Source organism: Electrophorus electricus, chromosome 1 (assembly GCF_013358815.1).
Source record: "Electrophorus electricus isolate fEleEle1 chromosome 1, fEleEle1.pri, whole genome shotgun sequence".
Classification (NCBI taxonomy): Eukaryota; Metazoa; Chordata; class Actinopteri; order Gymnotiformes; family Gymnotidae; genus Electrophorus; species Electrophorus electricus.
The window spans coordinates 17,406,933-17,431,470 of NC_049535.1; the positions used below are offsets into that span (position 1 = coordinate 17,406,933).

General features: G+C 42.1%; 1 protein-coding gene across 3 annotated transcripts; it reads right to left on the bottom strand.

Annotated features, from left to right (window-relative positions):
* Positions 1-3,432: 3,432 nt before the first annotated feature.
* LOC113578850 lies at positions 3,433-14,546 on the bottom strand. Of its 3 annotated transcripts, none has more exons than XM_027012347.2 (7): positions 14,469-14,546; positions 13,147-13,260; positions 12,496-12,627; positions 10,890-10,994; positions 8,403-10,302; positions 7,977-8,033; positions 3,433-7,094 (listed from the first exon to the last, which is right to left on the bottom strand). In XM_027012347.2, the coding sequence occupies exons 1-7, from the start codon at positions 14,493-14,495 to the stop codon at positions 6,826-6,828; spliced, it is 2,604 nt and encodes an 867-aa protein (XP_026868148.2). In that variant the 5' UTR covers positions 14,496-14,546; the 3' UTR covers positions 3,433-6,825. The 3 variants fall into 3 exon arrangements, with proteins under 3 accessions (XP_026868148.2, XP_035386759.1, XP_026868147.2); XM_035530866.1 differs by lacking the exon at positions 14,469-14,546 and adding an exon at positions 13,925-14,462 and having other exon boundaries at positions 12,496-12,612; XM_027012346.2 differs by lacking the exon at positions 14,469-14,546 and adding an exon at positions 13,925-14,462.
* Positions 14,547-24,538: the final 9,992 nt, after the last annotated feature.

Below are 24,538 nucleotides of genomic sequence, written 5' to 3' on the forward strand. Positions count from 1 at the left end.
GACACTTAGGATCTGAGTATATTACTATAATAGACACTTAGGATCTGAGCATATCACTATAATAGACACTTAGGACAAAGCCCCCATTTATATCAGGTACACACCAAGGCTTGGGGTGTTTGTGCCTGTTCAGATTTCATGCATACACATCAAAATACACATGAAAATAACAAAGGACGGGAATCCATTTGTTATTATCTGTAATTTATTTTGCATACGTCAATTTTTTTCTGGCACAGATGCAGTGTAATAAGTTTCTTTCTAATTACGTGGCTTGCTGGGTGGATATTGTTGCACCAGAGCAGCAGGTGGAGACCCAAACGTACCTCGGTTTTCCTGCTCTGCGGAGGGCAGAGACAGGCTGCAGAAGGCCTGAAAGAATATTGATCGCCAGAGAAATTATCATTGCCGTGTAGAAATTGTTGAAAGATAAATGATTTTGAAGGACAAATGTCATAGCTATTGGTATGTTTTGAACCAAAAATATAAGCAAATTGATGGTGACAATTAGAAGCGCCTTCTTTTTGATAGCACCTATGTCCCCCTCCTCCTTCCAGCTGTCCCTTGGCCCTGGACGCCTCAGATTCTTCAGAATGGACATACAGCAGAAAACGTCCACAGACAGAATGAAAAGGTACATGGCCGTGAAGACTTTGTAGGGCAAATAAGGGAACGTTAACAATCCGGTGATGCCGATTGTTATCACCGCTGCCCAGACCAGAGTGGCGAAGCCCAGCCGGTACCTGAGGGGCTTGTATCTCAGAAAGGCCAAAGGGTGGATGACGGCAAGGTAGCGCTCTACACACACCCAGCACTGGAACAGCGTCCGAGCAGACATGGTGGTGGTCATGAGAAAACCCAGCGGTTTAGTGAAACACCAGTCCAGCGTTACGCTGCACAGGCAGTGTAAAGGTGCCATAGGCACAAACAAGATGTCAACGAGGGCCTGACTCAGGTCAGGCAGTGAGTCCAGCTTCTTACATCTGGAGAAAAGGTGGAAGATGAGGTAGGCGTTTAGAGGGAAGCCCAGAAGGAAATTGATACCATGGATGAGTATGATGAAGATGGGTGAGACGGTAAAGATCCATTCGTCCTTTAAACCGGTGGTTGAGTTTCGAAGGGTGGTGTTCATCTTCTGGTGTTTCTCCTACAGATTCAGTGTACAGAGGAGACAAGCAGAAAGGAAGTCGCAATAAAAGCAGGTTTATACCTTCAGCACGCAGGAGTCTGCCAGGATGTCCAGATTTTCCAGGTAATTTAGCTAGGCACCTATGAAGAGGAGCATATTCACATAGAAAATTGTCTTATTTAAATGATAAACAAACTGGTATGAGAGTATGTTGAGGCAATAAATAAATCAATTAGCAAACAAACAAAAGATTTACATGATAGCTTTGATTATGACAACAATTTGTTACTTGTTAGCTCAATATTCATCCTAAATACACCCCACAAACACTCCTAAATAAAAAGAGAAAGAATATGCTTACAGACGCAGCTCAGATTTGCCTTTAGTAACATTTCTTGTTTCTCTCCTGGCAGGATCAGGTGTGTAGGGGTGTGGCGGTTGCCCTGGTCCACCTGTGTTGTTGTAGTCCTGTCACATCAATCACTATAGTTATTATTCATGCAAATCTACTACATGTGTACCCATTGTAGTATAAAATCAGCCTCTAAGCACTAACCGAAAAGCAAGAACTAAAAATGTTCAGTTTTATTCTGAAATACTTTCTTCTGTTTCTGCTTCTGTAATTCACTGATATTATGGCCATGTATTTTACCTTGTGTCTCTGACAAAAACAGAAAACTTAGCTTTCTTGTGCTGTTAAGGATGTAAAGTGTTTGTTTAATTTTTAAAACGCTGTGCTAAAAAAAAAAGGTTAACACACAGCAAAACATCCAGTACTAAAAGCAGTACACAAATAAACACTGTAAGAGTCAACTCAACACTGCAAGTCTTCATTCAACACTGTAGGTATTAATTCAGATGTTAAGTCAGGACTGTAGATATTAATTCAGTGATGAGGAATTAATACAACAGTGCAGATGTTAATTAGGTTATGGAAGTATTACTTCAACACTGCAGGTGTTCATTGCTGGGATTTATGCAATGAGATTGCTGGTAAAGTGTATTTTTACAAAGCACCACATTTGATCAAAATTAACCTAATGAAAAGTCCCCATGGTTCAGAGAAAGGCTACTGTACCTGCCAAAGCAAAATAATATGCTTCCATATAGTTAAATGGTCAATTAATAGTCATCTTTTAAGTAACCTCAATGGTATTTTTTACAGCCATATATAGTTAAGTAACTATTTTAATTTTATATTTGTGGTTATATTAGCAGGCTGAGTGAATGATTGAGAAGCAGCGGGTGTTTAAAGAGTCCGTTCCATGCATTAAGTCACTAGATTACATATTTAAGTGTATATTATTAAAAAGAGTTTTGACTTTTCACAGAAGTAATCTCTCAGATTTATCATTGCTGCCTGTGTAGATATACAACTTTGCATCTTTAAAACAAGTTTCGCTGATCCACACGTTCACCTTGGGATCTCTTTGCTATGTCTTAACAAACTGCTTTTGAAGGTTTTGAAGGTACGTCATATTATACATCACCAGCAGATGACTCAGAATAAGACTCAGAATCAGACTCAGAATCAGACTCAGAATCAGACTCAGTATCAGATTAATCTCATTCACTAATAGTTATCAATTACAAGAATTTGCTTTGGCATGCTTGCTACTGTTCAGTAGAGTATGGCATTGATGGAACACAAGAGTACTGAGGTTACTGACGTCTTACAGCAGCAAAATTCATTGTATTTGCATAAGTAGCATATATTATTAAAATATACAAAGAGCAGGGGTAGGCAAGACTCATTTTTATCTTTTCTTGAGGCAGTTACAATAATGGAAGATTTGAAGCAGTCAGGCACTACACAATGGGATGGATATTAACTGATGATGTCTGGGAAACCTGGAACTAGTCGGATAGTACAGAGTTTTTAGTGTAGCTAATATTGTCCTGTCCTGTGATAAGTGTTTAATCCACTCTGTAGAGCAAGGGTGTCAAACTCGGTTTAGGTAACCGGCCTCATTGCACATGTTAAGCTCACCTGGAAGCCAAGGTTCAGTCTACAGTTTAACAGCATATATATGCACATGGTCACAGAGTGTGAATGCCAGAATAAAGCATGATAAACTAACGCTTTGAGCTCCGAGAGAATCGAACATTAACCTGGAAAATCTTGAGGCATATTTAAAAAAAGACGTTTATCAGAAAACTGGCTATTTGGTGTTTGCTTGGTGTCCACCAGAGGAGGACAGGCTCCATGTTTGAGCCTTGGTTCCTCTCAAGGTTCCTTCGTCATGCTTTTATGAACATTGTCCTTGCCACTGTCACCTTTAGACGGTAAAAATTGGAATAAATTTGAGCTGACTTAGTGAAAATAAACTTTATTGAACACAACATCTTACACAGTGTTGTTACTAAAGAGGCAGCGATGTTTACTACTGTTCACCAAAACTGCCTGTTGACAAAACGTAAGATAGTTGCTGAGTTTTTTTATAATATAATTGTAGATTTCTTCTAATTAAAACTCATTTTATAATTGTTTCGTTAGAAAGTGTTAAGGTAAATCTAAGTATATGTATGTCACACCCCAGCTGTGACGGATCACAAAGAGGCGGACGCTCATGGAAAATGTAGCAAATGTTTGAATGTGAAAAAACATGGCTCCGCAAGAGTACACAAAACAGGGTCAAAACCAGAGGGCAGAGAAACATTAAAGGAGCATCAGAGCCATAGTCAGAAAACAGCCCAAATCCAAGATCAAACAAATCAAAAGGGAAATCCAAACAACAAGAAGACCAGGAAAACAAAACACACATGGACAGGTAACCAACTCAGTATGCACATGAAAACACAATAATAATAATCCACAAGATAAGTATTAGAACTGGAGAGTCTTTATTGGCACAGAAAATAGGAAATGGGTGAGTTCAATTATTATTCTGGAGAGGACGAGCTACTGCTTGTTTCCCGATTGGCTGATTGTGTTGGGTGACTTTTTCTTGATTCTCTTGGGAATTCTGGGAAATGGAGTGGAAACCTGTAGTTCTTTGCAGAGTAGACAGAGTACAGGCACTGGAGGGCTATGTGACACCAGCCTCTTCTCAGCCAGCCTTTAACAGACCACATCCAGCAATGGCAGCACACTTCCACTTTCCCAGTGCCAACTGCCCACTTACTAATTAATCACCTACACCTGTGCCTGGTTTACCTGTCCATTTACTCCCCACAGGGGTCTACGTGCAGTGCTCTGCATCAGTGGGCCTTAGCTGCCTGTTAGTGACTGTGCCAAACCTGGTCCTCGAAGACGAACTCTATCTTTCAGCGCAGTAAGTGCTCTTTAAGTTCCTTGCCTGTGCCTTGCTCCTGTCACAGCTCAGAAGGTCCATGCTGCAGCAGCTTTCAGTGCATATAGGCCTGCAGGTTTGTTCCATGATGGTGTTTCACAATGCTGGCACAACATAAGACACTTACATGTAACTGTGATTGCCTCCTTTAGTTTGACAGCATGTCTCAACATGAATTAAACTAATAGTGTTTTTGCTAAAGTAGTGGGACCTGCTCATACCATCCAAGGGTAGGAAAAGGGCTTTTCTTGCCTTTGCCATCAATACATTTTCATTTATTTATGGATTTCAAGGAAAGCCTAAAATACATTTTTGCTAAATGATTGTAACACATGTAATGATTGTAATATAATACTAGGAGGGTAAGGCTTCTGACATCGATACATTTTCATTTACTTATGAATTTCAAGGAAAGCCTAAAAGGTTCAGCTGGCGTTATTCCAGGTGTGCAGCCTAGAAGCCTAGAGAACTAGAATATGACCACAACACAAACAACTATAATGCTACAGCTAGGTGCTAAGTGCTGTCCCATGCTTATTCAAAAGTTAATGACACACAATAATAGAAATAATATCCCACTCTTTCTTTCTCTCTCTGTTGTTTGGTGGGTCTACTCTGATGATCAATGGCATTTTGCATTGAGTGCTTTCAAACTATGACTTCTACTGTAAGAGGCAGGTGGCGTTAATGGACATCTATGCCCAGAAAAAGGACCAAATCTGTAGCTAACGTTTGAGAGAGCAGCGCGAGTTGTAAGGATAATAACGTCTGACTCCCACAAGAGCATAAACATGCCTCTGTCCTGTCTGGTCATGATGGACTTGATCTGTTTTAGGCTGAAGAAGGCATTCATTTTAGTCAGTCTTAAAAGCTCAAGAAAGAATACAGAATACATGTGAACATGCACTTTAAATATTAGGCATACGCTATATCATAATACATTTAATGATATAAACATATTAGACTTGTAACTAAAATTTGTCAGAACTGATTATGATTTTAATTTTAAATGTGGCCGATTTTTACAAAACATTAGTGTACACATAGACGTACAGTGCTGGTTAGGGTACCCTAGGTCTATCATACCCCGTTCAAACATCATATCCATCCAACCTACATTTGTATTTATAGAAATGCCCAAAATGGGTACAGATAAAATAAAAGTTACTAAAAATCTCATGGCCTGTATTAATGCATTCACTCACTCTTACACACACACACACACACACACACACACACACACACACACACACACACACACACACACACAGATATAACACAGCCTGTTTATTTACAGTTATTGGCCATGTGCTGTAATTACCACAAAGACTAAAGTTTTGGGTAATCACTAAACTATGAAGTACTTTACGAATCCAAAACGAGTTGAATCATTTCACATAATACTGTTCTTGGACTGAACAGAGTGATCGCTAAACCAAAGAGCCTTTATCCAGATAAACCAGGTGGTTCACACTACACTCTGGGGACCTCATTTCCAAACACAGTCAAACTGGTTATTGTAACGCATTGTTAAAATTAGTTACAACAGTGATAACTCAAGTACAAGGCCTAGATGAAGTCTGACCAGACAATAGTTACTCAGTGCATATTTAAGGGTCAACCACAGTGACTTCCTTCGTGCATGTTTAGAGCAATGCTTCTTTAACTATTGGTCAAGTTTATGGGGGAAATAATTCTTGCTCTCTTAAAATGGCCCGATAGCTCTGTTACAATATGACTAAATTAACATATTACATATTATACAAATATTGTAAAATAATTCCGAACCAAATATTTTTTTCCCGGGGAAGTAGCAACTTATTTTACACAATGAAGAAACAGTTAATTGCCAGTAGAGCAACAACTTGACTGAACATTACACAAATCTGACATCTGTATGAACATAACAAGGATTTAATAATTTAGTCGTCTGAATAACAAAATCACATGTATTCTGGTTTCAACAGGACGGCATTAGCCACACTGTGGTTTCTTATCCCTCTGTCATAGTTGTATAATCAAATACCTGTGCAAACTCACTTCCGCTCTGTTCAAACAATGGTCCACTGTATGAACCAAGCACACCTTAGTTTGCTCGTTTAAAAAGAACAGCAACGACAGACACAGGTAGAGTAGTAGAGTAGTACCACCAGCCACGGAGCAGATGCCGGCATCAGTACGCCTTGTGCTGTCTTCCTGCTGCCAGTCCTGGTGGCGCCATCATGTGATGGGGAGGGAGACCTGCACCACCTGGTCTTCCTCAGTGCAGAGTTCAGATCCACCGCCGAGACCAGGGTTAGAGTCAGAGGGATGCCACATGTTGTCTGCGGCTTTTCATCCATGAGACTGCAGTGGTACTCCTGGTGTATTTTTGTTTGTTTTTGTTTATTTTAAAAAGAAAAACTATTCAAAAGCTCCTCGGACTTTTTGGTTTGCTTCCCTCTTCTGAGCCATAATGCGGTTGTAGACGTAGAACTTGACACTCTGCCAGTCTCTGTTCTTAAGGACCAGCGGCTCAGCTGTGACGCAGCGCTCACACGCAGACTTGCCTGGCACGCGACAGGAAGTGATGAAGTCCTTCATGTGTCTCTCCACAGCCTGCACCTCATCCACACTCCAGGTTTTCCTTTTTTTTTTTGTTTTTTTAACCAGATGAGAGGTAGTAAATGTACCTGTTTTCAATATAAAGGAGAAATTCAAGCATTAAGCCATCCTGAGGAGAGTTGCAAAATTGTATGCATTAGTCATGAGTCCAAGTAATATAAAATATGATAGAAAGTGATATATGAAAAAATATGATAGAAAGAAACGTTTTGTTATAGGTGCAGGGGTTAGAATTACCAATATAATCCTCATATAACAGTAAGATACCGAATTGTTGGTATTATTAAACTAGCCAGCTTGCAGTTAAATCAAATATTGCTAAAAAAAAAAAATGCAACTTTTCAAAAGTAAAAAGGTTGGACAGAATCCTGTTGCTGATGTGTGAATCTGACTGGACCTTTCTTCCCCTACATCATCAACAAAAGGAGATAAACAATTTGCAAACACTGTATAAAAGACCAAAGTAGTAATGACTAAATGCTTCATTAACTTAAAGTAAAACTGCAGACTTGCATCGTTTTGTGTGAACACAGTGTTATTGAATGGAATATTAGAAAGGATTATCTTCATTATATTTAGAGGAGTTTATTATTTACATCAGGTTTGTATTTTTAAAAAAATGCATAAGACAACAGCCCTCCCCCATGGGTACATGGACTCCAGTAAAACGGACCATTTAGGTTTTTACTCAGTATTTTGTGATTATAACTCAGTATTTTAGTCCATTATGCCTGTCCTCACTCCGCAGAAAGCTAGTCTTTTCCCTAACGCTCTGTAATATGCTGGCAGGTCAAACCTGATGAGCCAATTCTGTGCTTAAGGTGGCGCAAAAGATTATGATCTAAGACACAAACAAGTGCAGACTAAAGCACGATTTATTACTTGGCTTTTTTAAGAGCGTCTAATAACCGTATAGAGGCACTGTCAGTACAACATCCTGGAGTGTGTACCTCTGACTGATGAACCTTCCCGGCACTTCCCCTTGTCATTGTTGAGCTCCACCTCCTCTACAGAAGACACAAAACAGGAGTAAGCTTACATTTCCCCAACACGACCACATTTATTTCGGAAAGGTTCAGACAAACGCGGACGTGTGAGCCACTGTTGGCAGGCAGCAGCACATGGAGGGATGTTTAATAGACACAGACGACGCTTTATTCCACTGCGGGCCGCAGCGGAAACATGCAGCGGGCGTTGGACAGGCGACGGGCAAACCTTCAAAATCAGAGGGAGGGGTTAAAACACAGATGGGCATGCCGTCCACAAACAGGGCAGACCCAGGGTCCCAAGGGCCTCTCGCATGTATGTGACACTGTAAATGAGCAAGTGATAAGACAGGCAGAGAGAGACAAACTGGGGGATGCCATCACATATACCATTAGGCGGAATGCTGATGTCAGAGAAGTTCTTGCCCAGGAACTCCATCATCCTTCCTTGCTCGATCGCAGTAAGGACTTTATAGACCTTGGCGAGCTGCAGCGTCCTTTCGGCCAGAGGGTAATACTCCTCGTGCACGATGAGCTCGTGCCCGAGAAAGTTCGCCAGTTGGTTCGTCTCCGGATCTCCCAGGTTCAGCACGGTGGACAGCGTCGCGATGCGTTTCCGCAGCTTCCCGCACGTCAGGGCGTAGGGGTCCTTGGCGCCGCAGGCGGCCGCAGCAGAGCGAACGCAGTCCGAGCCTCGGTAGTGGGTGGTGGCGGACGGACGGGCGAAGACGTAGGCGTTGTCCTTCAGCACACCGCAGGTCTCTCGCCGCTCGGCGAGCAGCTGCAAGGCCCGGAGCATCCGGAGGGTGAGCAGCACGGGCACGGGACGAGCTCCCACCCGCCGGATCACGATTTTGTAGAAGTGGCGGCAGAGCTGTTTCTCCACCTCGGTGAGGGCCCAGTCTATGTCGGTCGGGGGATCAGCCGAGTCCCTGGACAGGAAGGTGGTCAGGTACATACCCGACACCTCTGCCTCTCTGCTGCGGTTGAACAGTATGACCTGGGTCAAGGACACCTTTGCCAGCTCAGACCAGAATTTCGTGGAGGGCTCGGCAGACAGCTGTGCCATGCGCTCATCCTGCGTTTTGTCCAGGAATGCGTGGAGCTTCTGCACGTCCTCGGTGAAGTCTAGCAGCGTGGGCGTTCTCCACTTCGCCCCCTCGTCGTTCCTCGCCACGGTCGCGCACAGCAGGTCGTTCCACCTCTCCTCGTGTATTTTCTGGAAGTCGCGCAGTCTCTGCGCCAGGCGGCCGTCGCTCGGGGTCACCACCTTGGTCCTCACGAGCCTGCTGAGCTGCGCCAGGCACACGGCCAGCTTTTTGGCCAGCGATGGGATCCTGTACGAGTTCGTTTCAGCGTCGTACTCGCACGCGTGCCTCACGGCCTCCACCGCCTGCATGCAGTTATACGGGTCGATGAAGTCCTCCAGCTTCCGCAGCGACGTCACCTTCCTGCCGCTGGTCAGCAGCTTCCCCAGCTCGCGCAACTTCTGCCGGACGAAGCCCCGGCTGCCGGCGGACTCGCCGCTCTTGCTCATCCAGTACTCCCCCAGCTGAACGACGCAGCCGTCGTTTTTGACCGCGTCCGTGATTTCGTCCGGCACCATGACGCTTAGCGTTGCCCACAGGGCGGGGCTTACGTTGGGAGGCACAGGCAGCGTGGCGGTGCAGAGCGACAGCGCGCGATTTTTGCCCGGTTTGGGGACGTGTTCTTTGGGGCGTAGCTTGCACACCTTCATGTGCCTCCACAGGACCTTTTTGGTGAACAGACCCTGGCAGTGGGCGCAGTGCATAAAGTCACTCGGCTTAACGGCCCCCCGTGGTCGTTTGTAAGGGATAAGGTCACCTTTACCCGAACTCAGCACAGCTATGTTGTGCGTGTAGTTGCCCCGGTGACGGAGCTCGTCCAAACGTATCCGTCTCGGCTTCGAACCCTTGGGGAAGCTGCAGGCCATTGCCACTTCCTGTTCCTTGGAGTGCACGTCTTCCAGGTGCCTTGCCATCTTGCTAAAGGGCTTGAAACAGAAGAGGCAATAATGCTTTTTGTTGTACAGCCTCTTGCCGTTGCGCTTTCTTTGGCTCGTGTTGACGGACACGGTGTCTTCGGACCGGTGACGGCCGCCCGTTCTCTCCGCTCCCGGACCCGGGGCGCCGGAGCTGGATCTACAGGACCCGCTGCCGTCTGAACTGCTCTCGTCACTTTCATTTCTGGAATTTGAAGGGAACTCCTTTCCGCTGTCTGACGCAGAATCCAAGAGCTCGTTGGAATCCTCAGAAAACAACTCTTCCAACTAACAGCCAGAAACAATTACAATAATAACATTATTGTAAATAACACATTAAATGAAGAATCCGAAGGCTGTATTTATATTTCTTTAACATTTGAACTATTTTTAAACCATGTCTACAGGAAATACACAGTACATGGCAAACTTGACTGAATTGTGAATTGTGTCTTGCACAATCCTACCAGTGTCCTCTTTCATGACTTTTCTAAAAGCATACATTTTGGATATTGATTTATTATGTGTACAGTGTATATGTATACAGTATCAGTGTATACTATATTCATACAACACTTGTTATAGTAAGTGCATTTACCATGTAAATTATAAGCTAACTGGGTCACTTATAAAAGGGGATAACACAGGTTGCCAACCTTACACGGGAACACAACTTCGGTGCAACTGGTTAACTGACTCCACAGTACAACAGTCGAGTCAGGTGCTGTGCATTACAACTTACAGCGGACTGTAAAACGTCTGGCTACAGAGACGCTGCACCTAATAAAATGATCACTCAGGAATTAGGGACTGTATAGAGATCTTTACATAAAAACTGAGATGTAATTTGCATGTGCTGTACAGGACAGACTTACTATGCTTCTGGTCTTCTTCAACCTCCACGCGCATATGTCATCATCACTGTCTTCAGAAGAGTAAATGTGCAAGCCTGAATATGTAACATGATCACCTCTCATATCCTGTAAAAGCAAATACGTACGCAGGACAGAGATTATAACTCAAAGCAGCTAGTAAAGCAGGCTGACCTTTACAGAGATACAGCGATGTGCTGACAGACGTTTACTCCCAACCAGCTTGGCTCTTCTCAGTCTAATTCAACCAGTTCTAATATTCACCTGCTCCTGGCATGCCTGACAGTTAAGGTTAGCTTTTATGAGAGTAAGAAGAAGAAGACAGCAAACGCCAGGAGCCGGGCTGAGGATGCCTGCTTTACTTCACCTTCACGAGCACACGCCTCTTTATCCGTAGACAACTCTGGCTTTTATTTATCCCAGTTTGAACTTGAACATCTTCTACTGTTTTTCAGTTCAATGTACAACCATAAAAATTATACAACTATAGCCTGATGTAAACATATATTATATATACAACTATAGCCGGATAAATGTAAACATTTATTTGTAGCCAGTTTATTTTCTTAAAAATCTGTCAAAATGTCAGTGTGGCACAGAAAACTGAGAGGAGATCCTACTGCCAGAAATTCTTAGCACTTTCAGCCAATGAGGGAGCAGAGTTTTCTCCTACACTGCACATTTCAAGCAGTGCTGTGATCATGTCTGCACACACAAAGCTAGAGAGACATTCTCTCCGCTCGGCCTCACGACAGCGAGTTAGCGCGCCAGTACAGTAAAGCCAGTTAAAAATGGATGAAGCAGCACTGTGGCTCTGGGTTTACTAACATTCATCCTGGTGAACATGCATGAGGTATATTTTAGTAAGAATAGCTGGTGTGGTAAATACACAAACATCTTTGCCATCACTCTAGAAAACTCTATTCCTGACTGGGACTTATATGGGTGGGATCCAATTCCCACCCATCAGGTAATCCTCCCCCCGTCACATGACAGCTGCCGACCATGGAGGATGAGAGGAAGCTGTCATATCACGGCATCTGTTTGAGCTGTGGCGCACATAACATCAGGGGGCGGAGAAACCTGCTCAGAGGATAGCACTATACGCCCCTTTCTGATGCATAAGTTCACAGATGCGAGTGATTGGCCAGTGTAGCTGTAATTGACAAGGAGTGAGTATGCCCCCCCGAGCTTATGATTATTTTTCTCTCTTGTGCTGCCAGTCACGGATGGCTGTGGCAGCACTGGGAATTGAACTCACCAGCTCACAATGATAAAAGGGTTTGCCCCATCTTCTGCCAAGTTGTGCAATTTGGTAGCTTACAGAATTTTTGTTTGTGTCTTGCTTGGTTTTACAGTTACATATAATGCAAAAAAATCATGCCCTCAAAAAATCATGCCATCCAGTGATGGTCTATATAACGTAACTTTTTTGGCCTGTCTATAACTTTAAAACAAAGCATTTGTTAAAACCATCCTAAAACTATTTGAAACTACTCTGAATGCTGGCGTTTAACACTGGAGTATTTCTTTAAAGTCACTGTCTGGCGGGTTTCCAGAAAGGCTCTTACAGAAGGAGCTACGGTATGGCTATAAAAAGCCCATGTACCTGCTTCCTGGGCATCACTGAGGAGGCAGCGTCTTCATTCTCCGCTAGAGGCTTTGACGGGCACGACGGGAAACCGTCGGCTGCAGTCACCTCCACAGGTGCACCGTCCTCCCTTACCTGTGAATGGATTTCCTGTTGGATTAGTTGAACATGAATACACATTCATTTGTTTGGACCAACATGAAACAACTGGAGGTAGTTTCATATGAAGCAAGCACTCATATTTGTGACACAGCCATCTGGCAACCAAAACTGTTGTTCTTTCTCCAGCAGGAATTGTGTTAGTAATTTACTCATTTTTGAAAAGAAACATTTGGTGGATTTTACTAAAACTAAAACACAACCATCAAGATTGATAATTTTAGAAACCATTTATTCAAAAATCAGGAAAAGAAGACTTCATCAGGACTGAGTTGATTAACTGGTTAATTACCTAGAGCTCCAGGTTAACCTTTATTCATTTTTCAATACTATGTATGTTAAAACAGATTATCAAATAAAAACCCAACAACATGCACGTTTCCAAGCTTTCAGTTTAGCAACATGTCTATTCAAATTCACATATAAGTGTTTTTAAACACACCAGCACTCACATGCATAACTGGAATGCCTTTTGTAGTTTAGCAACTGGGATGAAAAATGTAAGGGTACCTGTTGACCAGGGGACTCTGATCTTGGAGCGCTGTAATCCACTGTGGGTTTCCACTGGGCTGACGGGTAGGACTCCTGGCTATTGACCTCAGCAGGCGTGCAATATTCCATTATCTGTAAAAATGTTTTACATTTGTCAGAAGAAGTTTGGGTTAAGGTAATGGAACAGTGGTGGAGAAGCTGCTTTCCTGGACGGCCACGATACTGGGTGATTTTCTTACTGATGCATTGCTCATTCAATGCATCAGCTACATATGAAGCCATCGATTAATCATTTGTGGAAGAACAGGGAGAACACTAAAGAAGAGAACGCATGTTTTATAAATGTAACCCCCCCCCCCCCCCCAAATAGTGGAATGGTTTGATCCGACTACAAAACAACTTCTGTCTCTAATATTAAGATATTAATGAAAGCACCTGGCTGACACCATAAGACTGTCACCTTCAGTACACTATCACACATCGGTTCACATGTATCCCTCAGTTTTGTGCTTTCCCTTCATGTACCTGCATAATTATTACTTACACCACCATTGTTACAGGGTAAATGCCATTTAATAACAGTGTAATATACTGCATAAAAATGTGTAAATGAATAGAGTATCAATGCACTGTTACAGTGTTATTCAGTAATTACATTGCATATAACTGAACGGGGTTGCTGTAAGGCAAAGCCTTGGTCTGTCAGCCAACAGCTGCATTATGGCTCATATGTTCGTTCATATCTCTGTTTATGGCTGTGGAAGCAATACACTGATCACAGGGCAGCATTCCTCACCAGCTGGTTAAGACAGCCCGCCGTGAGCTGCCCACCACCGCGGGATTCCTCCAGGTCCAGGCCGAGAGATGGCTCTACATGCATCGCCTGTACTGAATGTGTCCCCAACTACAAGCAAACGTCTCCGCTACAGCACTAACGCACTAACGCGTTTAGAGCGCCAGAGGTGGAGCAGCGTCTGTCTTTCAGTCTCACGGACTGTTTACATGGCAAATTCATGCCGACGCGACACCGTTTTAGAAAGTTGCAGCAGTGGAAATGTCAGCAAACGGTGTCTGCTAGTTATCTAACCAACATAACGAGTTACGTTGGCTTCAAAATAACAAAACGTTCCATGCTGATAGATGAAACAAGAAATAAACCCAGTAAACCAACCCTAGCTGGCCGATCGACCTTTCGTCCTGCCCACTAACCTCAGATATCTAACTAGCTTGGATGCAGCGTAATGTTACTTTTTGTTTTGTTTTTTTACAGCGTAAACCCAGTACTTTTGCATTTAATTAAAGGCAGATACTGCTTGATATAGACAAGGCACTCCGCCTACCTCTCGCTTCTTTTTCCTTGGCAGCATCCATAAAATCTCCAAGGAATAAATCCCGAGGGAATTAAGTCCCTTCCCAACTTCCGGTGGCAGGTCTTCTTTATGGCGCGGCCCGTGCAGTTATCATGCATTACCGCCCCCTGCTGGTAGTGTTGGGGATTATCACCAAAATCTCTGACAGCCTGCACGAGTAATCATAGTAGCCCAGTCCTTGCAACGTGTATTAACTAATTCACCTTGGTCAATGAAAAGACTAAATGGAACATTCATTGCAGTCTTTCTGTTTTCCAACTCCGTTGTCTTGAATGGAAAATATGGTTGAAAATGTTGTCTTACTCTTGAAAAGACATTGGACTGCTCGCCCTAAGATCAGTAAGGATTCTCTCGGATTCTCTAATATACAGCTGTCTACATCTCTTGCAAGATATACAATAGACAACTCTTGCTGTATTGCAGGAGGAGAAATGGGTGACAACTGCTAATTTTGTCATAGTTATTTTAGTAGCTGTGTTAATCAATATAGAGCACATTAGAGCAGTTGCAGGCTATAGTACTATTAGTACTATAGTATTATTCAACTGCTCAATTATTTCACACAAGGATATGAATACAGTATATAAAGTGTACTGTGTACTGTAGTTAAAGTGCTAGAGGTCGTAAAAATGACACTGTAGTACACTAGAGTTTCAAGAGGAAGGGAATGTTTCAGATTGACAGAGGTGCTTCATAATCTGAAGGCTCCTTGAAAATCACGGCCCATGTGACTAAAGTGTGCTACGAAGGAGCTGCACTTTCCCTACTGCTATTCTACAAAGGCCTGAATCCTCTCAAATCAGATTAACAATTAGAATGAGTATGCTCTTTCAGCCTCAAGTAGCGTACCTAAACAAAATACTGCATTTAAATAGGCTTAATTAAATTAAATAGGGTTAATTAATAAAAATTAAAATGATACGTGGGTGCACCCAAGTTAATTGTTCACCCAGTCTGTCCACCCTGCAGATGAGGCTGGATCATGGTCCTGCTGCCACAGGTAGCAAATTTATCCACATAGCACTTTTCACAACAGTTGTCACAGAGCAGCTTTACAAATGTCCAAGTCCAAGCCCCCAGTGAGCAAACCAAGGACGACAGTGGCAAGGAAAAACTCTCTAGAGCATGAGGAAGAAACCTTGAGAGGAATCAAGACTCAAAGGGGGGGGTGCATCCTCATCTAAAATGCATTACATGGGCATCATTTAGAATAAGATGGTCTAAAACTTCATCACATGGCAAAGTATTGCATCCAGTATTTTCTGTACATACCGAGTGTTTTTTTTTCATGATTCTATTTCTGTGTATCGTACCTTGGATTTTCTGTTTCTCATTGCTGATTTGTGCCTACCCCTTTGCATACTTTTGCCTGGATTTTTTGGATTGTTTTTCTGGTTTTGGATACAGACTGTTTCACCAGGATTCGCGCTACTCTCTCCACCTGGCCCATCTTGTTGCAACCTTTCCTTTCTTCCACTACGTGGAACTACAATAAAACCCTCTCTTTTATCCGCAAGTGTCTGATTTTTTGCCTGGCCCATTACACCTCTGGCTGACAACGAACACTACAACAGTAACAATATAAACAATAAGGAGCAGAATAAGTAGTGAAAGACAGAATTTAAAAAAAGCAATTAATGTTTAGCCTGTTTTTCTAGAAGTCCCAGTCTGATCCAGGACATCAAGGACAACGGAGAAGTAGTTGGCTGGGGCGGAGGTGTGGTGGGCTACAGCAGGGGACATCAGGGGGTGGTGGGAGGAGCCATGGCAGCTGAGACGTGTTGAGGCTCAGTAACATCAGTAACAACATGACATCAGGGGTAGCTGAACCTCGGCAGAAAGAAAGAAAAGATTGTTAGGCATGACCAGGTATGAGGGTGTGTACATTAGGGAACTATAATGTACAATGATGGACTTCGGCAGATCTAGATCTGGCAGGACAGCTATAAGGGTAGAGCCAGAAGGAACCACAGGAATGAGGGCAGCCTGGAACATCAGCACTCTGCTGCTCTCAGTTATCAAACGTGGGAGGTGAAGTGACAGCATCATCACATCCCAGTTTACCAGCACTCCCAGTGCCCGTGGACCCCCAGAGCTACACCTTTACCTGAGATGGGAAGTAGTTAACTTTTGTGTAGAAGGACAAGAACAAATTGCTAACAGTGAATGGCTGTGCTGCACCCACTGGAATGGGATTTTCTCTTCTGTGGAACCTGTTAGCTGGTTTGCTCCGCTGGTGAAAGGGAGGATTTCATTCTGTGTGCTATAATTAAACATTACTTAAGTGCACCTTTATGTGCTTTCTCTTTTTTTTTATATTAAAATACAATGTTCGTTTGTATAAAGATCCTCTTTAGACTTTATTTTGATGCACAACCAGTTTTTCATTGATAATTTTGGGCCACAGTTTTTAAATGATTAAACAGTAACATTTATTAATTCAAAAAATGGAAACTTGCCGAACCTTAGCTGAAACTTCAGATTGTTTATTTTTGCAAATAAACATAAGCGTGCATAAATATTTTTCTTAAGAGTTGTGAACAAGAGAGTCAAAGTGTGTGGTTATGCCTGCCAGATGCTTCCTTCTCAAGCTAAACTGAAAGCTTCAGGCGTGCCGCTGCCTGTGAATTCACTGAGTGGCCTCACAATGGCACCAGTGAGAGCAGAGAGAGCACCGAGGAGAACATCTTGGTTCATCCTGATAACTTGCCGCTTGATAGTTCAAAGATAAATGATGTCTTCGGTTCAGTCTGAGATTAATCTTTCCTGGCACAAATAAGGCAAGTTGCATAATACACACCTGCACAATCACACATAGTATCAAAATTTTCTAGCTGTGTGGAGCACAGAACACTATGCTGAAAAACCATGGCTTGGTGGAATATTAACTTTATGGCATGTATTATATGTTTTCTGGTGTTTTTAGTAAGTTCTTACATTATATTACATTAAATTGGGTTTATAATATTGAATTGTACTTTATTAATGAAAGGGGAATTAGTGAACATATTACTTGAGAAATAGCACCAACACCAATAATTCCAAAACATTCATAATTGCAATAATCAATCATTTTAATAACAACAAAAAAAGGTTTGTTTCATAATTTCCTAAGGGTTACACCCTTATGCAAAATGCACAGGTTAAACCTGACTTGCTGGAATGTATTTTGAATTATATTGCAGAGGTGTGTCAGTTAGCGACAGTAAATGGTACCCATCCTACTAGGGAGGACACTGCTCTCCTTTCCTGTAACAAAAGACAGTTTTATGAGAGACCAAGTTAATCTATGACAATTCAGAACGGAGACCAGGCAGCAGACAAAGAGGCCAAACCAACCATCTGTTGATTGCTATGTGACGTCACTCAAAGTTCATCATACTGACACTGTGTCTGTTCCTCGAGCTAAGCAGAAATACAAAAAACAAAGAAAAACATGCCTTAATAACATAATTAGTATTAAAGTAACTGATTCACAGAACACTGCCTGCACCTTTTATCTAAAGCTGAGTTAGATCCCTAACATCTAAAGCACTTATGATAAGTGAAATCCTAACAGACCATAGATTTAATGCACTTTGTCTAACAGAAACCTGGATCAAGCCAAATGAGTACATAGCTTTAAACAAAGCTTGTCCTTCTGGCTACAGCTATGTAGACTGCTCTTGTCTAACTGTGAGTGGAGGCTGAATTGCAGTTATTTATACTGACACATTAGGCATAAATCAGAAATCTGGTTATGATTTCAAGTACTTTGAAATTATTTTTACTAGCATAAATGATATAGCCAGCGATAAGAAGCCCACCCAGCCTCTTCCACTAAATGGCATCTACAGGCCACCAGGACACTACTCAGAATTTATTAAGGGATTTGCAGATTTCCTTTCTAATCTAGTCCCTGTATTAGTAAGAGCCATTATTGTTGGTGATTTCAACATTCACTTTGTTAGTGCCCAAGACCCTCTGAGATCGGCCTTTAGTTCTATATTAGAATCAGTTGGTTTCACCCAATATATAAGAGAACCCACACACTCTAGTGGACATACACTCGACTTAGTACTGACATACGGTGTAGACATAAAGAACGTAGTTATACTACCCCAGTCTGATGCCATCTCAGACCATTCCCTCATTTCATCAGAACTACATATGAGCCACTATATAGTAACCTCACTACCACACTAGACACACGATCACGTCAGCCACTGCATCTAGATTTATTGGGGATCTCCCAGACTTATCATTTGCGACTAGGATGCCCTCAAACCCCACGGAATTTCATCAAATGACTGAATGCTTAGCATCAGTATTCCGCTGCACACTCAATGATGTTGCTCCACTTAAGAATAAAAAGAGTAAACAATTAGAGACAAATAACTCGTACTTTGATAAAATGATGACAATCACAATTTAAAACAAAACACTTAAAAACTAGAACATAAATGGTGCCACACTAAGATTGTAGTCGTCCAGCTTGCAACTATAGAAAAGCACTTATTACCACTCAAACAGATTATCTCTGGACCCTAATAGAAAATAACAAAAAATAACCCTAGATTTCTTTTTAGTACAATTGCACATGTAACTAGGAATAAAACTGACACTAATGCACAGATTACAACATCACACAGTAGTAATGAGCGCATGAACTTCTTTAATGAGAAAATTAAGCACATTAGAGATAACAGTAAGAGTATTAATGTGACATCAGGCAGCTACTTAGAGATCAGAACAACCAAGCCAAAAATTACTCTAGAATCCTTTACACCTATCCAAGAGCCAGAACTTACATCTCTGATCTCACGCTCGAAATCCTCCATTTGCTTACTACCTGAAGTAATTGCACCTTTATTAAATTTAACTCCCCCTTGAACCTTGGCTACATTCCTAAATCATTCAAATTAGCAATAATCAGATGACTTATCAAAAATTCTAACCTCGACCCATGTCAGCTGTCAAACTACATGCAGATCTTAAACTTTCCATTTATTTCCAAGCTCCTAGAAAAAGCTGTAACTCAGCAGCAAAGCTCATATCTGAATAGTAACCGGATACATGAAGTCAGGGTTTATGCCTCATCTTAGTACAGAGACAGCACTGATTACAGTAGTTAATGACCTGTTGTTGTCTTCTGACCAAGATTATGTCTCTTTGCTTATAATGCTTGACCTGAGTGCAGCATTTGATACTATAGAGCACAACATTTTACTAGATACACTCGAAAATGTTGTTGGGATTGGGGGAAAAGCCCTTTCCTTCTTAAATCTTATCTAGGTGATTGCTACCAGTTTGTTAACATTAAGCAGTTTGCCCACCACACCTCCACCCCAGCCAACTACTCTCTGTTGCCCTTAATGGATGTTCTCTTGTGGGATGTCATGATGTTACTGAGCCTCTACCCATGTCAGCTGCCATGGCTCCTCCCACCTCCCCCTGATGTCTCCTGCTGTAGCTCACCACACCTCCACCCCAGCCAACTACCTCTCCGTTGCCCTTAATGAACGTTCTCTTGTGGAATGGGTCTCGGACACATGCACACCTCACAACACTAGGACCTCTAGAAAGTTGGACTAGACATTAATTGCTTATTTGTTCATTTTTTAAATTTATTTTTCACTTTGAATTGTTATTATTGTGGTGACCATTGTCAGCCAGAGGAGGATGGCCCCCCCTTTGAGTCTTGGTTCCTCTCCAGGTTTCTTCCTCATGCTCTAGGGAGTTTTTCCTTGCCACTGTTACCCTTGTCTTGCTCACTGGCGGCTTGAACTCGGACATTTGTAAAGCTACTTTATGACAACATCTGTTGTAAAAAATGCTATATTTTGATTTGATTTGATTTGATTTTATATTTTGCTCTTATATGGGAAGAGTGCCGGGGTGTCTTTTTCCATCAAATAAATTTGTTTCTTGGTATTGCCAGTAACTTCAGGAAACAATATGTATCGTTGGACATCACAATATGATCCGACAGTCTGTTATATAAACAAATGTTTTTCACATACAAGTTAAAAAAATACTATGCTTATTTATTAACAATAATGCATTAATAAATAATAACAAAGACCTATAACACAATTAGTGTTAAAATACAAACAAAACTATATTTGTGCAGAAGTTTCATATTATTAAAACAAAAGCTAGCTAAAAGTGAGCTGACATGTTTGCTTTGATTGTATTTCATTGAAACATTCCGAAAGTTGAGCAATGTAATGTCTATTGTGTTACTGTTTTAATGATGAATATTAAAACTATCATTTATTTGCTTACATATGCATTACATTTAAATTAAAATATTCATTTAACAAACTGGATCACTAGTAATCACATTTCTCAAGTAAAAAAAAACCTGGATCCCTGGTAATCACATCGCACATTTCTGCTAGCTCTTACTCAGTTTTACTCCAGAGACATTAGGTCTACATTTTATATTCCCCTGCAATATATATATATATTTTTTCTGAACATTGAAACACAAGTGTAAGCAGGTTACAACAAAGCATTCAATGGTAATTGATCATTCAAACATCTAGGTGCCATCAGAAGGCTGACTTCATCTCAGCACTAGCATCCTTCCACTGCCTCCACTTCCTGGCTCTAACGGAAGCATTGATCCAGCTGCCCTGTCCTCTGCCTTTTCATTCGCCCATCCTTTGAGACGTCTCGGCAGGGGTGGCGGCACAGGTTTACTAATGTCTCGAGAGTGGCGTTTCACTCCACTTTCCTTCTCTACCCTTTCCATCTTCACTTTTGAATTTCGTGCCATTACAGTGTCTTTCCCCACCAAACTTCTTATCATTGTCATCTACTGCCCTCCAGGTTCCCTAGATCACTTCACTGATGAGCTCGACATCCTTCTGAGTCAATTCCTCATTGAAGAAAATCTACTCATTCTCCTTGGAGACTTCAACCTTCCATCAGACAAGCTGCATTCCTCCTGCATCCTTCTGCTGTTGACAGCATTTGATCTCACCCTCAACCATTCACCCGTACCACCACAACATCAGATATCGCAGTCACCTTCAATTCTCGGACCATCACTTTCTATCCTTCTCTCTCTCTCTTCATTCTCTTTCCATCCAGTCCTCCCCAATGTGATCTTTCTCCTTCTGTCACAATCTGCACTCCATAACTCCCTCTTCCCTTACTTCTACTATTTTTGTCCACCCTTCCTCACCCTGACTCTCTGTCTTCTCTCTCTTTGGATACAGTTAAAAATGCTTTCATTTCTACACTCTCCTCATCAGTTTATCTTCTGTACCCTCTCTCCTCTAAGCCTGCTAAGTCCTCGCCACCTGCCCCCTGGCTAACAGAAACACTTCACTGCCAGAGGAGAGAACTAAGGACTGCAGAGAAGCTGTGGAGGAAACCTCACCTAGATTCAGACCTCAGCTAATACCAGGCTCTTCTTTCCAAGTTCTCACTGGATGTAACATTTGCAAAGTCATCCTACTACAGAGGAAAAATTCAAATCATCAGTATCTGATCCATGCAAGCTGTTTACTATTTTTCTTCTTTCCTTAATCCTCCCCTTCCCCCTCTTTCCTCATCCTGAACATTTGATCACCTTCTTTGAGGAGAAGGTTGCAGCAATCTGCAAGTCATTTTCCACTGCTCCCATGCTTCCAACCAATGTGCATTCCCTAATATCCAACTCTCTGACTTCTTTTTTCTCCTCTCTCCTGAGACAAAATTCTTCAACTCTTGACTTCCAGCAATCTCACTACATGTCCAATGGATCCAATTCCTTCCACTCTCAAGAGATCTGTTACCTTTCATCTGTCATCATCAACTCCTTATCTTCTAGATACATTTCAACTGCATTCAAAACCGCAAGGGTGGTACCAATCCTCAAGAAAGCCACACTTGACGGCTCCAACGTTACCAACTACAGACCGGTATCACTTTTCTCTTTCCTCTCAAAAGCCCTTGAACGAGCAGTTTACAATTAATTATCTGTTTTCGTCACCCAAAACCAGCTGCATGATCTCAATCAGTCTTGCTACAAACCAGCACATTCTACAGAAACAGCCCTCATAGCAGTGATGAAGAAACTTCATGCTGCTACAGCTGCCAAACTGTCATCTGTTTTGATTCTTCTGGACCTTTCAGCAGCCTTTGACACAGTGAATCACAACATTCTTCTCTCTGTTGTCTCCAGGCTTGGTGTGACTGACTCTGCTTGGAGATGGTCAGTCCTATCTGGAGGGACGGTCCTATCAGGTGACATGGAGAGGATCCACATCCAAACCATGTAGACTCTCCACTGGTGTTCCACAGGGCTCAGTATTAGGCCCCCTTTTCTTCTCTTTGTATACTTGTTGTCTTGGTGATGTAATATCTTCTCATAGTTTCTCCTACCACTGCTATGCTGATGACATGTAAATATTTCTTTCTTTTCCACCCTCTGACATGCAGGTCTCCAGCTGTATCTCAGCATGCTTGACTGACATTGCGTCATGGATGACAGCCCACCACTTGAAGCTCAACCCCAGTAAAACTGAGGTCTGCACATCCCAGGTACTCCCAACCCTTACCATGACCTCACAATTTCTTTCGAGAACTCCCTGGTATCACCATCCAAAGCTGCCCATAGTCTGGGCATAACTTTGGACAACCAGTTGTCGTTCTCAACTCATGTTTCTAATGTAACCCGATCTTGCAGATTTCTCTTTTGTAACATACGAAGGATTCGGGCCTTTCTCTCACAGGAAGCTGCCCAGGTGCTTGTGCAGTCTTTTGTGATCTCAAAGCTAGACTACTCTGACTACTCTTAGAGGAAGACCAGCAAATAGCATCAAACCTCTACACCTTGTCCAGAATGCAGCAGCACGACTGATCGGACTAGTGCTGAAGTCAAACCTCACACAAATAAACTATGCACTTCTGTTGCAGTCTTGCACATTATCCTACTGCTAGAGTAATGTACTAAACCAGCACTGTACTCTGAACTGTTCTGGCTGCTACCGGTGACTGCTATGTTCAGGGTAGCATGTCACTGATTGCTATGCACAACACAGTCTCGTTTTTGTTGTGTACTTGTATATAGCTGAAATGACAATAAAATCCTCTTTGAACTTAAACTTGAACTTGGTCTTCAATCTTCCGAAGTTCACATGTTACTCCACTGCTGCGCTCCCTTTGTTATGACCCTGTCTAGGCGATGAGGTCACAACAACACTGTGAAAAGACTCGTAGCAGGATGGTATTTGGAATGATTAATCACTGGACTGAACTGGTAGACGAGGTGAAATTTTATGTATTTAAATGGTGAAAATATATATATATATATATATATATATATATATATATATATATATATACAAACACTGAATAACTTCAGGAGTGGATAATTGCCAACATAACAAACAAAACACACACTACCAAAACAAACACCACAACTAACTACACAGGACTGAAATACAGGATTGAAACTACACAGGATTGAAATACAATCCTATACCAACTCACTGACAATAAACAGACAATAACCCCAAACCCAAACAAACAGGCACCACACCCTACAATCAGTAACTATACATATGAACATACACAAAAACATTTAATCTATCACAGGGATCACAATGATAAACAAAACCCAGGGAATGCTCATGTACAGATCTACACATACACAAACATAAGCTAACTAGGGATATCACAAGACAAGATAAGCACAGCAAAGACTACAAACTCACAAATCATGCACCAGTACACCAATTCAAGAATGAGCTTGGACAAGCTCCCTTCTTCTTCCAGCAGGGTCCTTATATAAGACACAACAATCACTCAAGGAAGGGCAGGGCCAGCAACGAGGTGCACAGACAGTCTCAAATCCCAAACTGGATCAGGAGCACAGTGCAGCAGTCCCGAAGTGTAACACTTTCACTGGCTTCCAGTAGCTGCACGCATCAGATTTAAAACTTTGATGTTTGCCTACAAAGCCAAAAATGGACCAGTCCCTTCATACATGAGGTAAATGGTCAAAGCCCGATCCGTACCTTGAGCACTTTGAACCTCAAGTATGGGTCGGCTTGAAATACCAT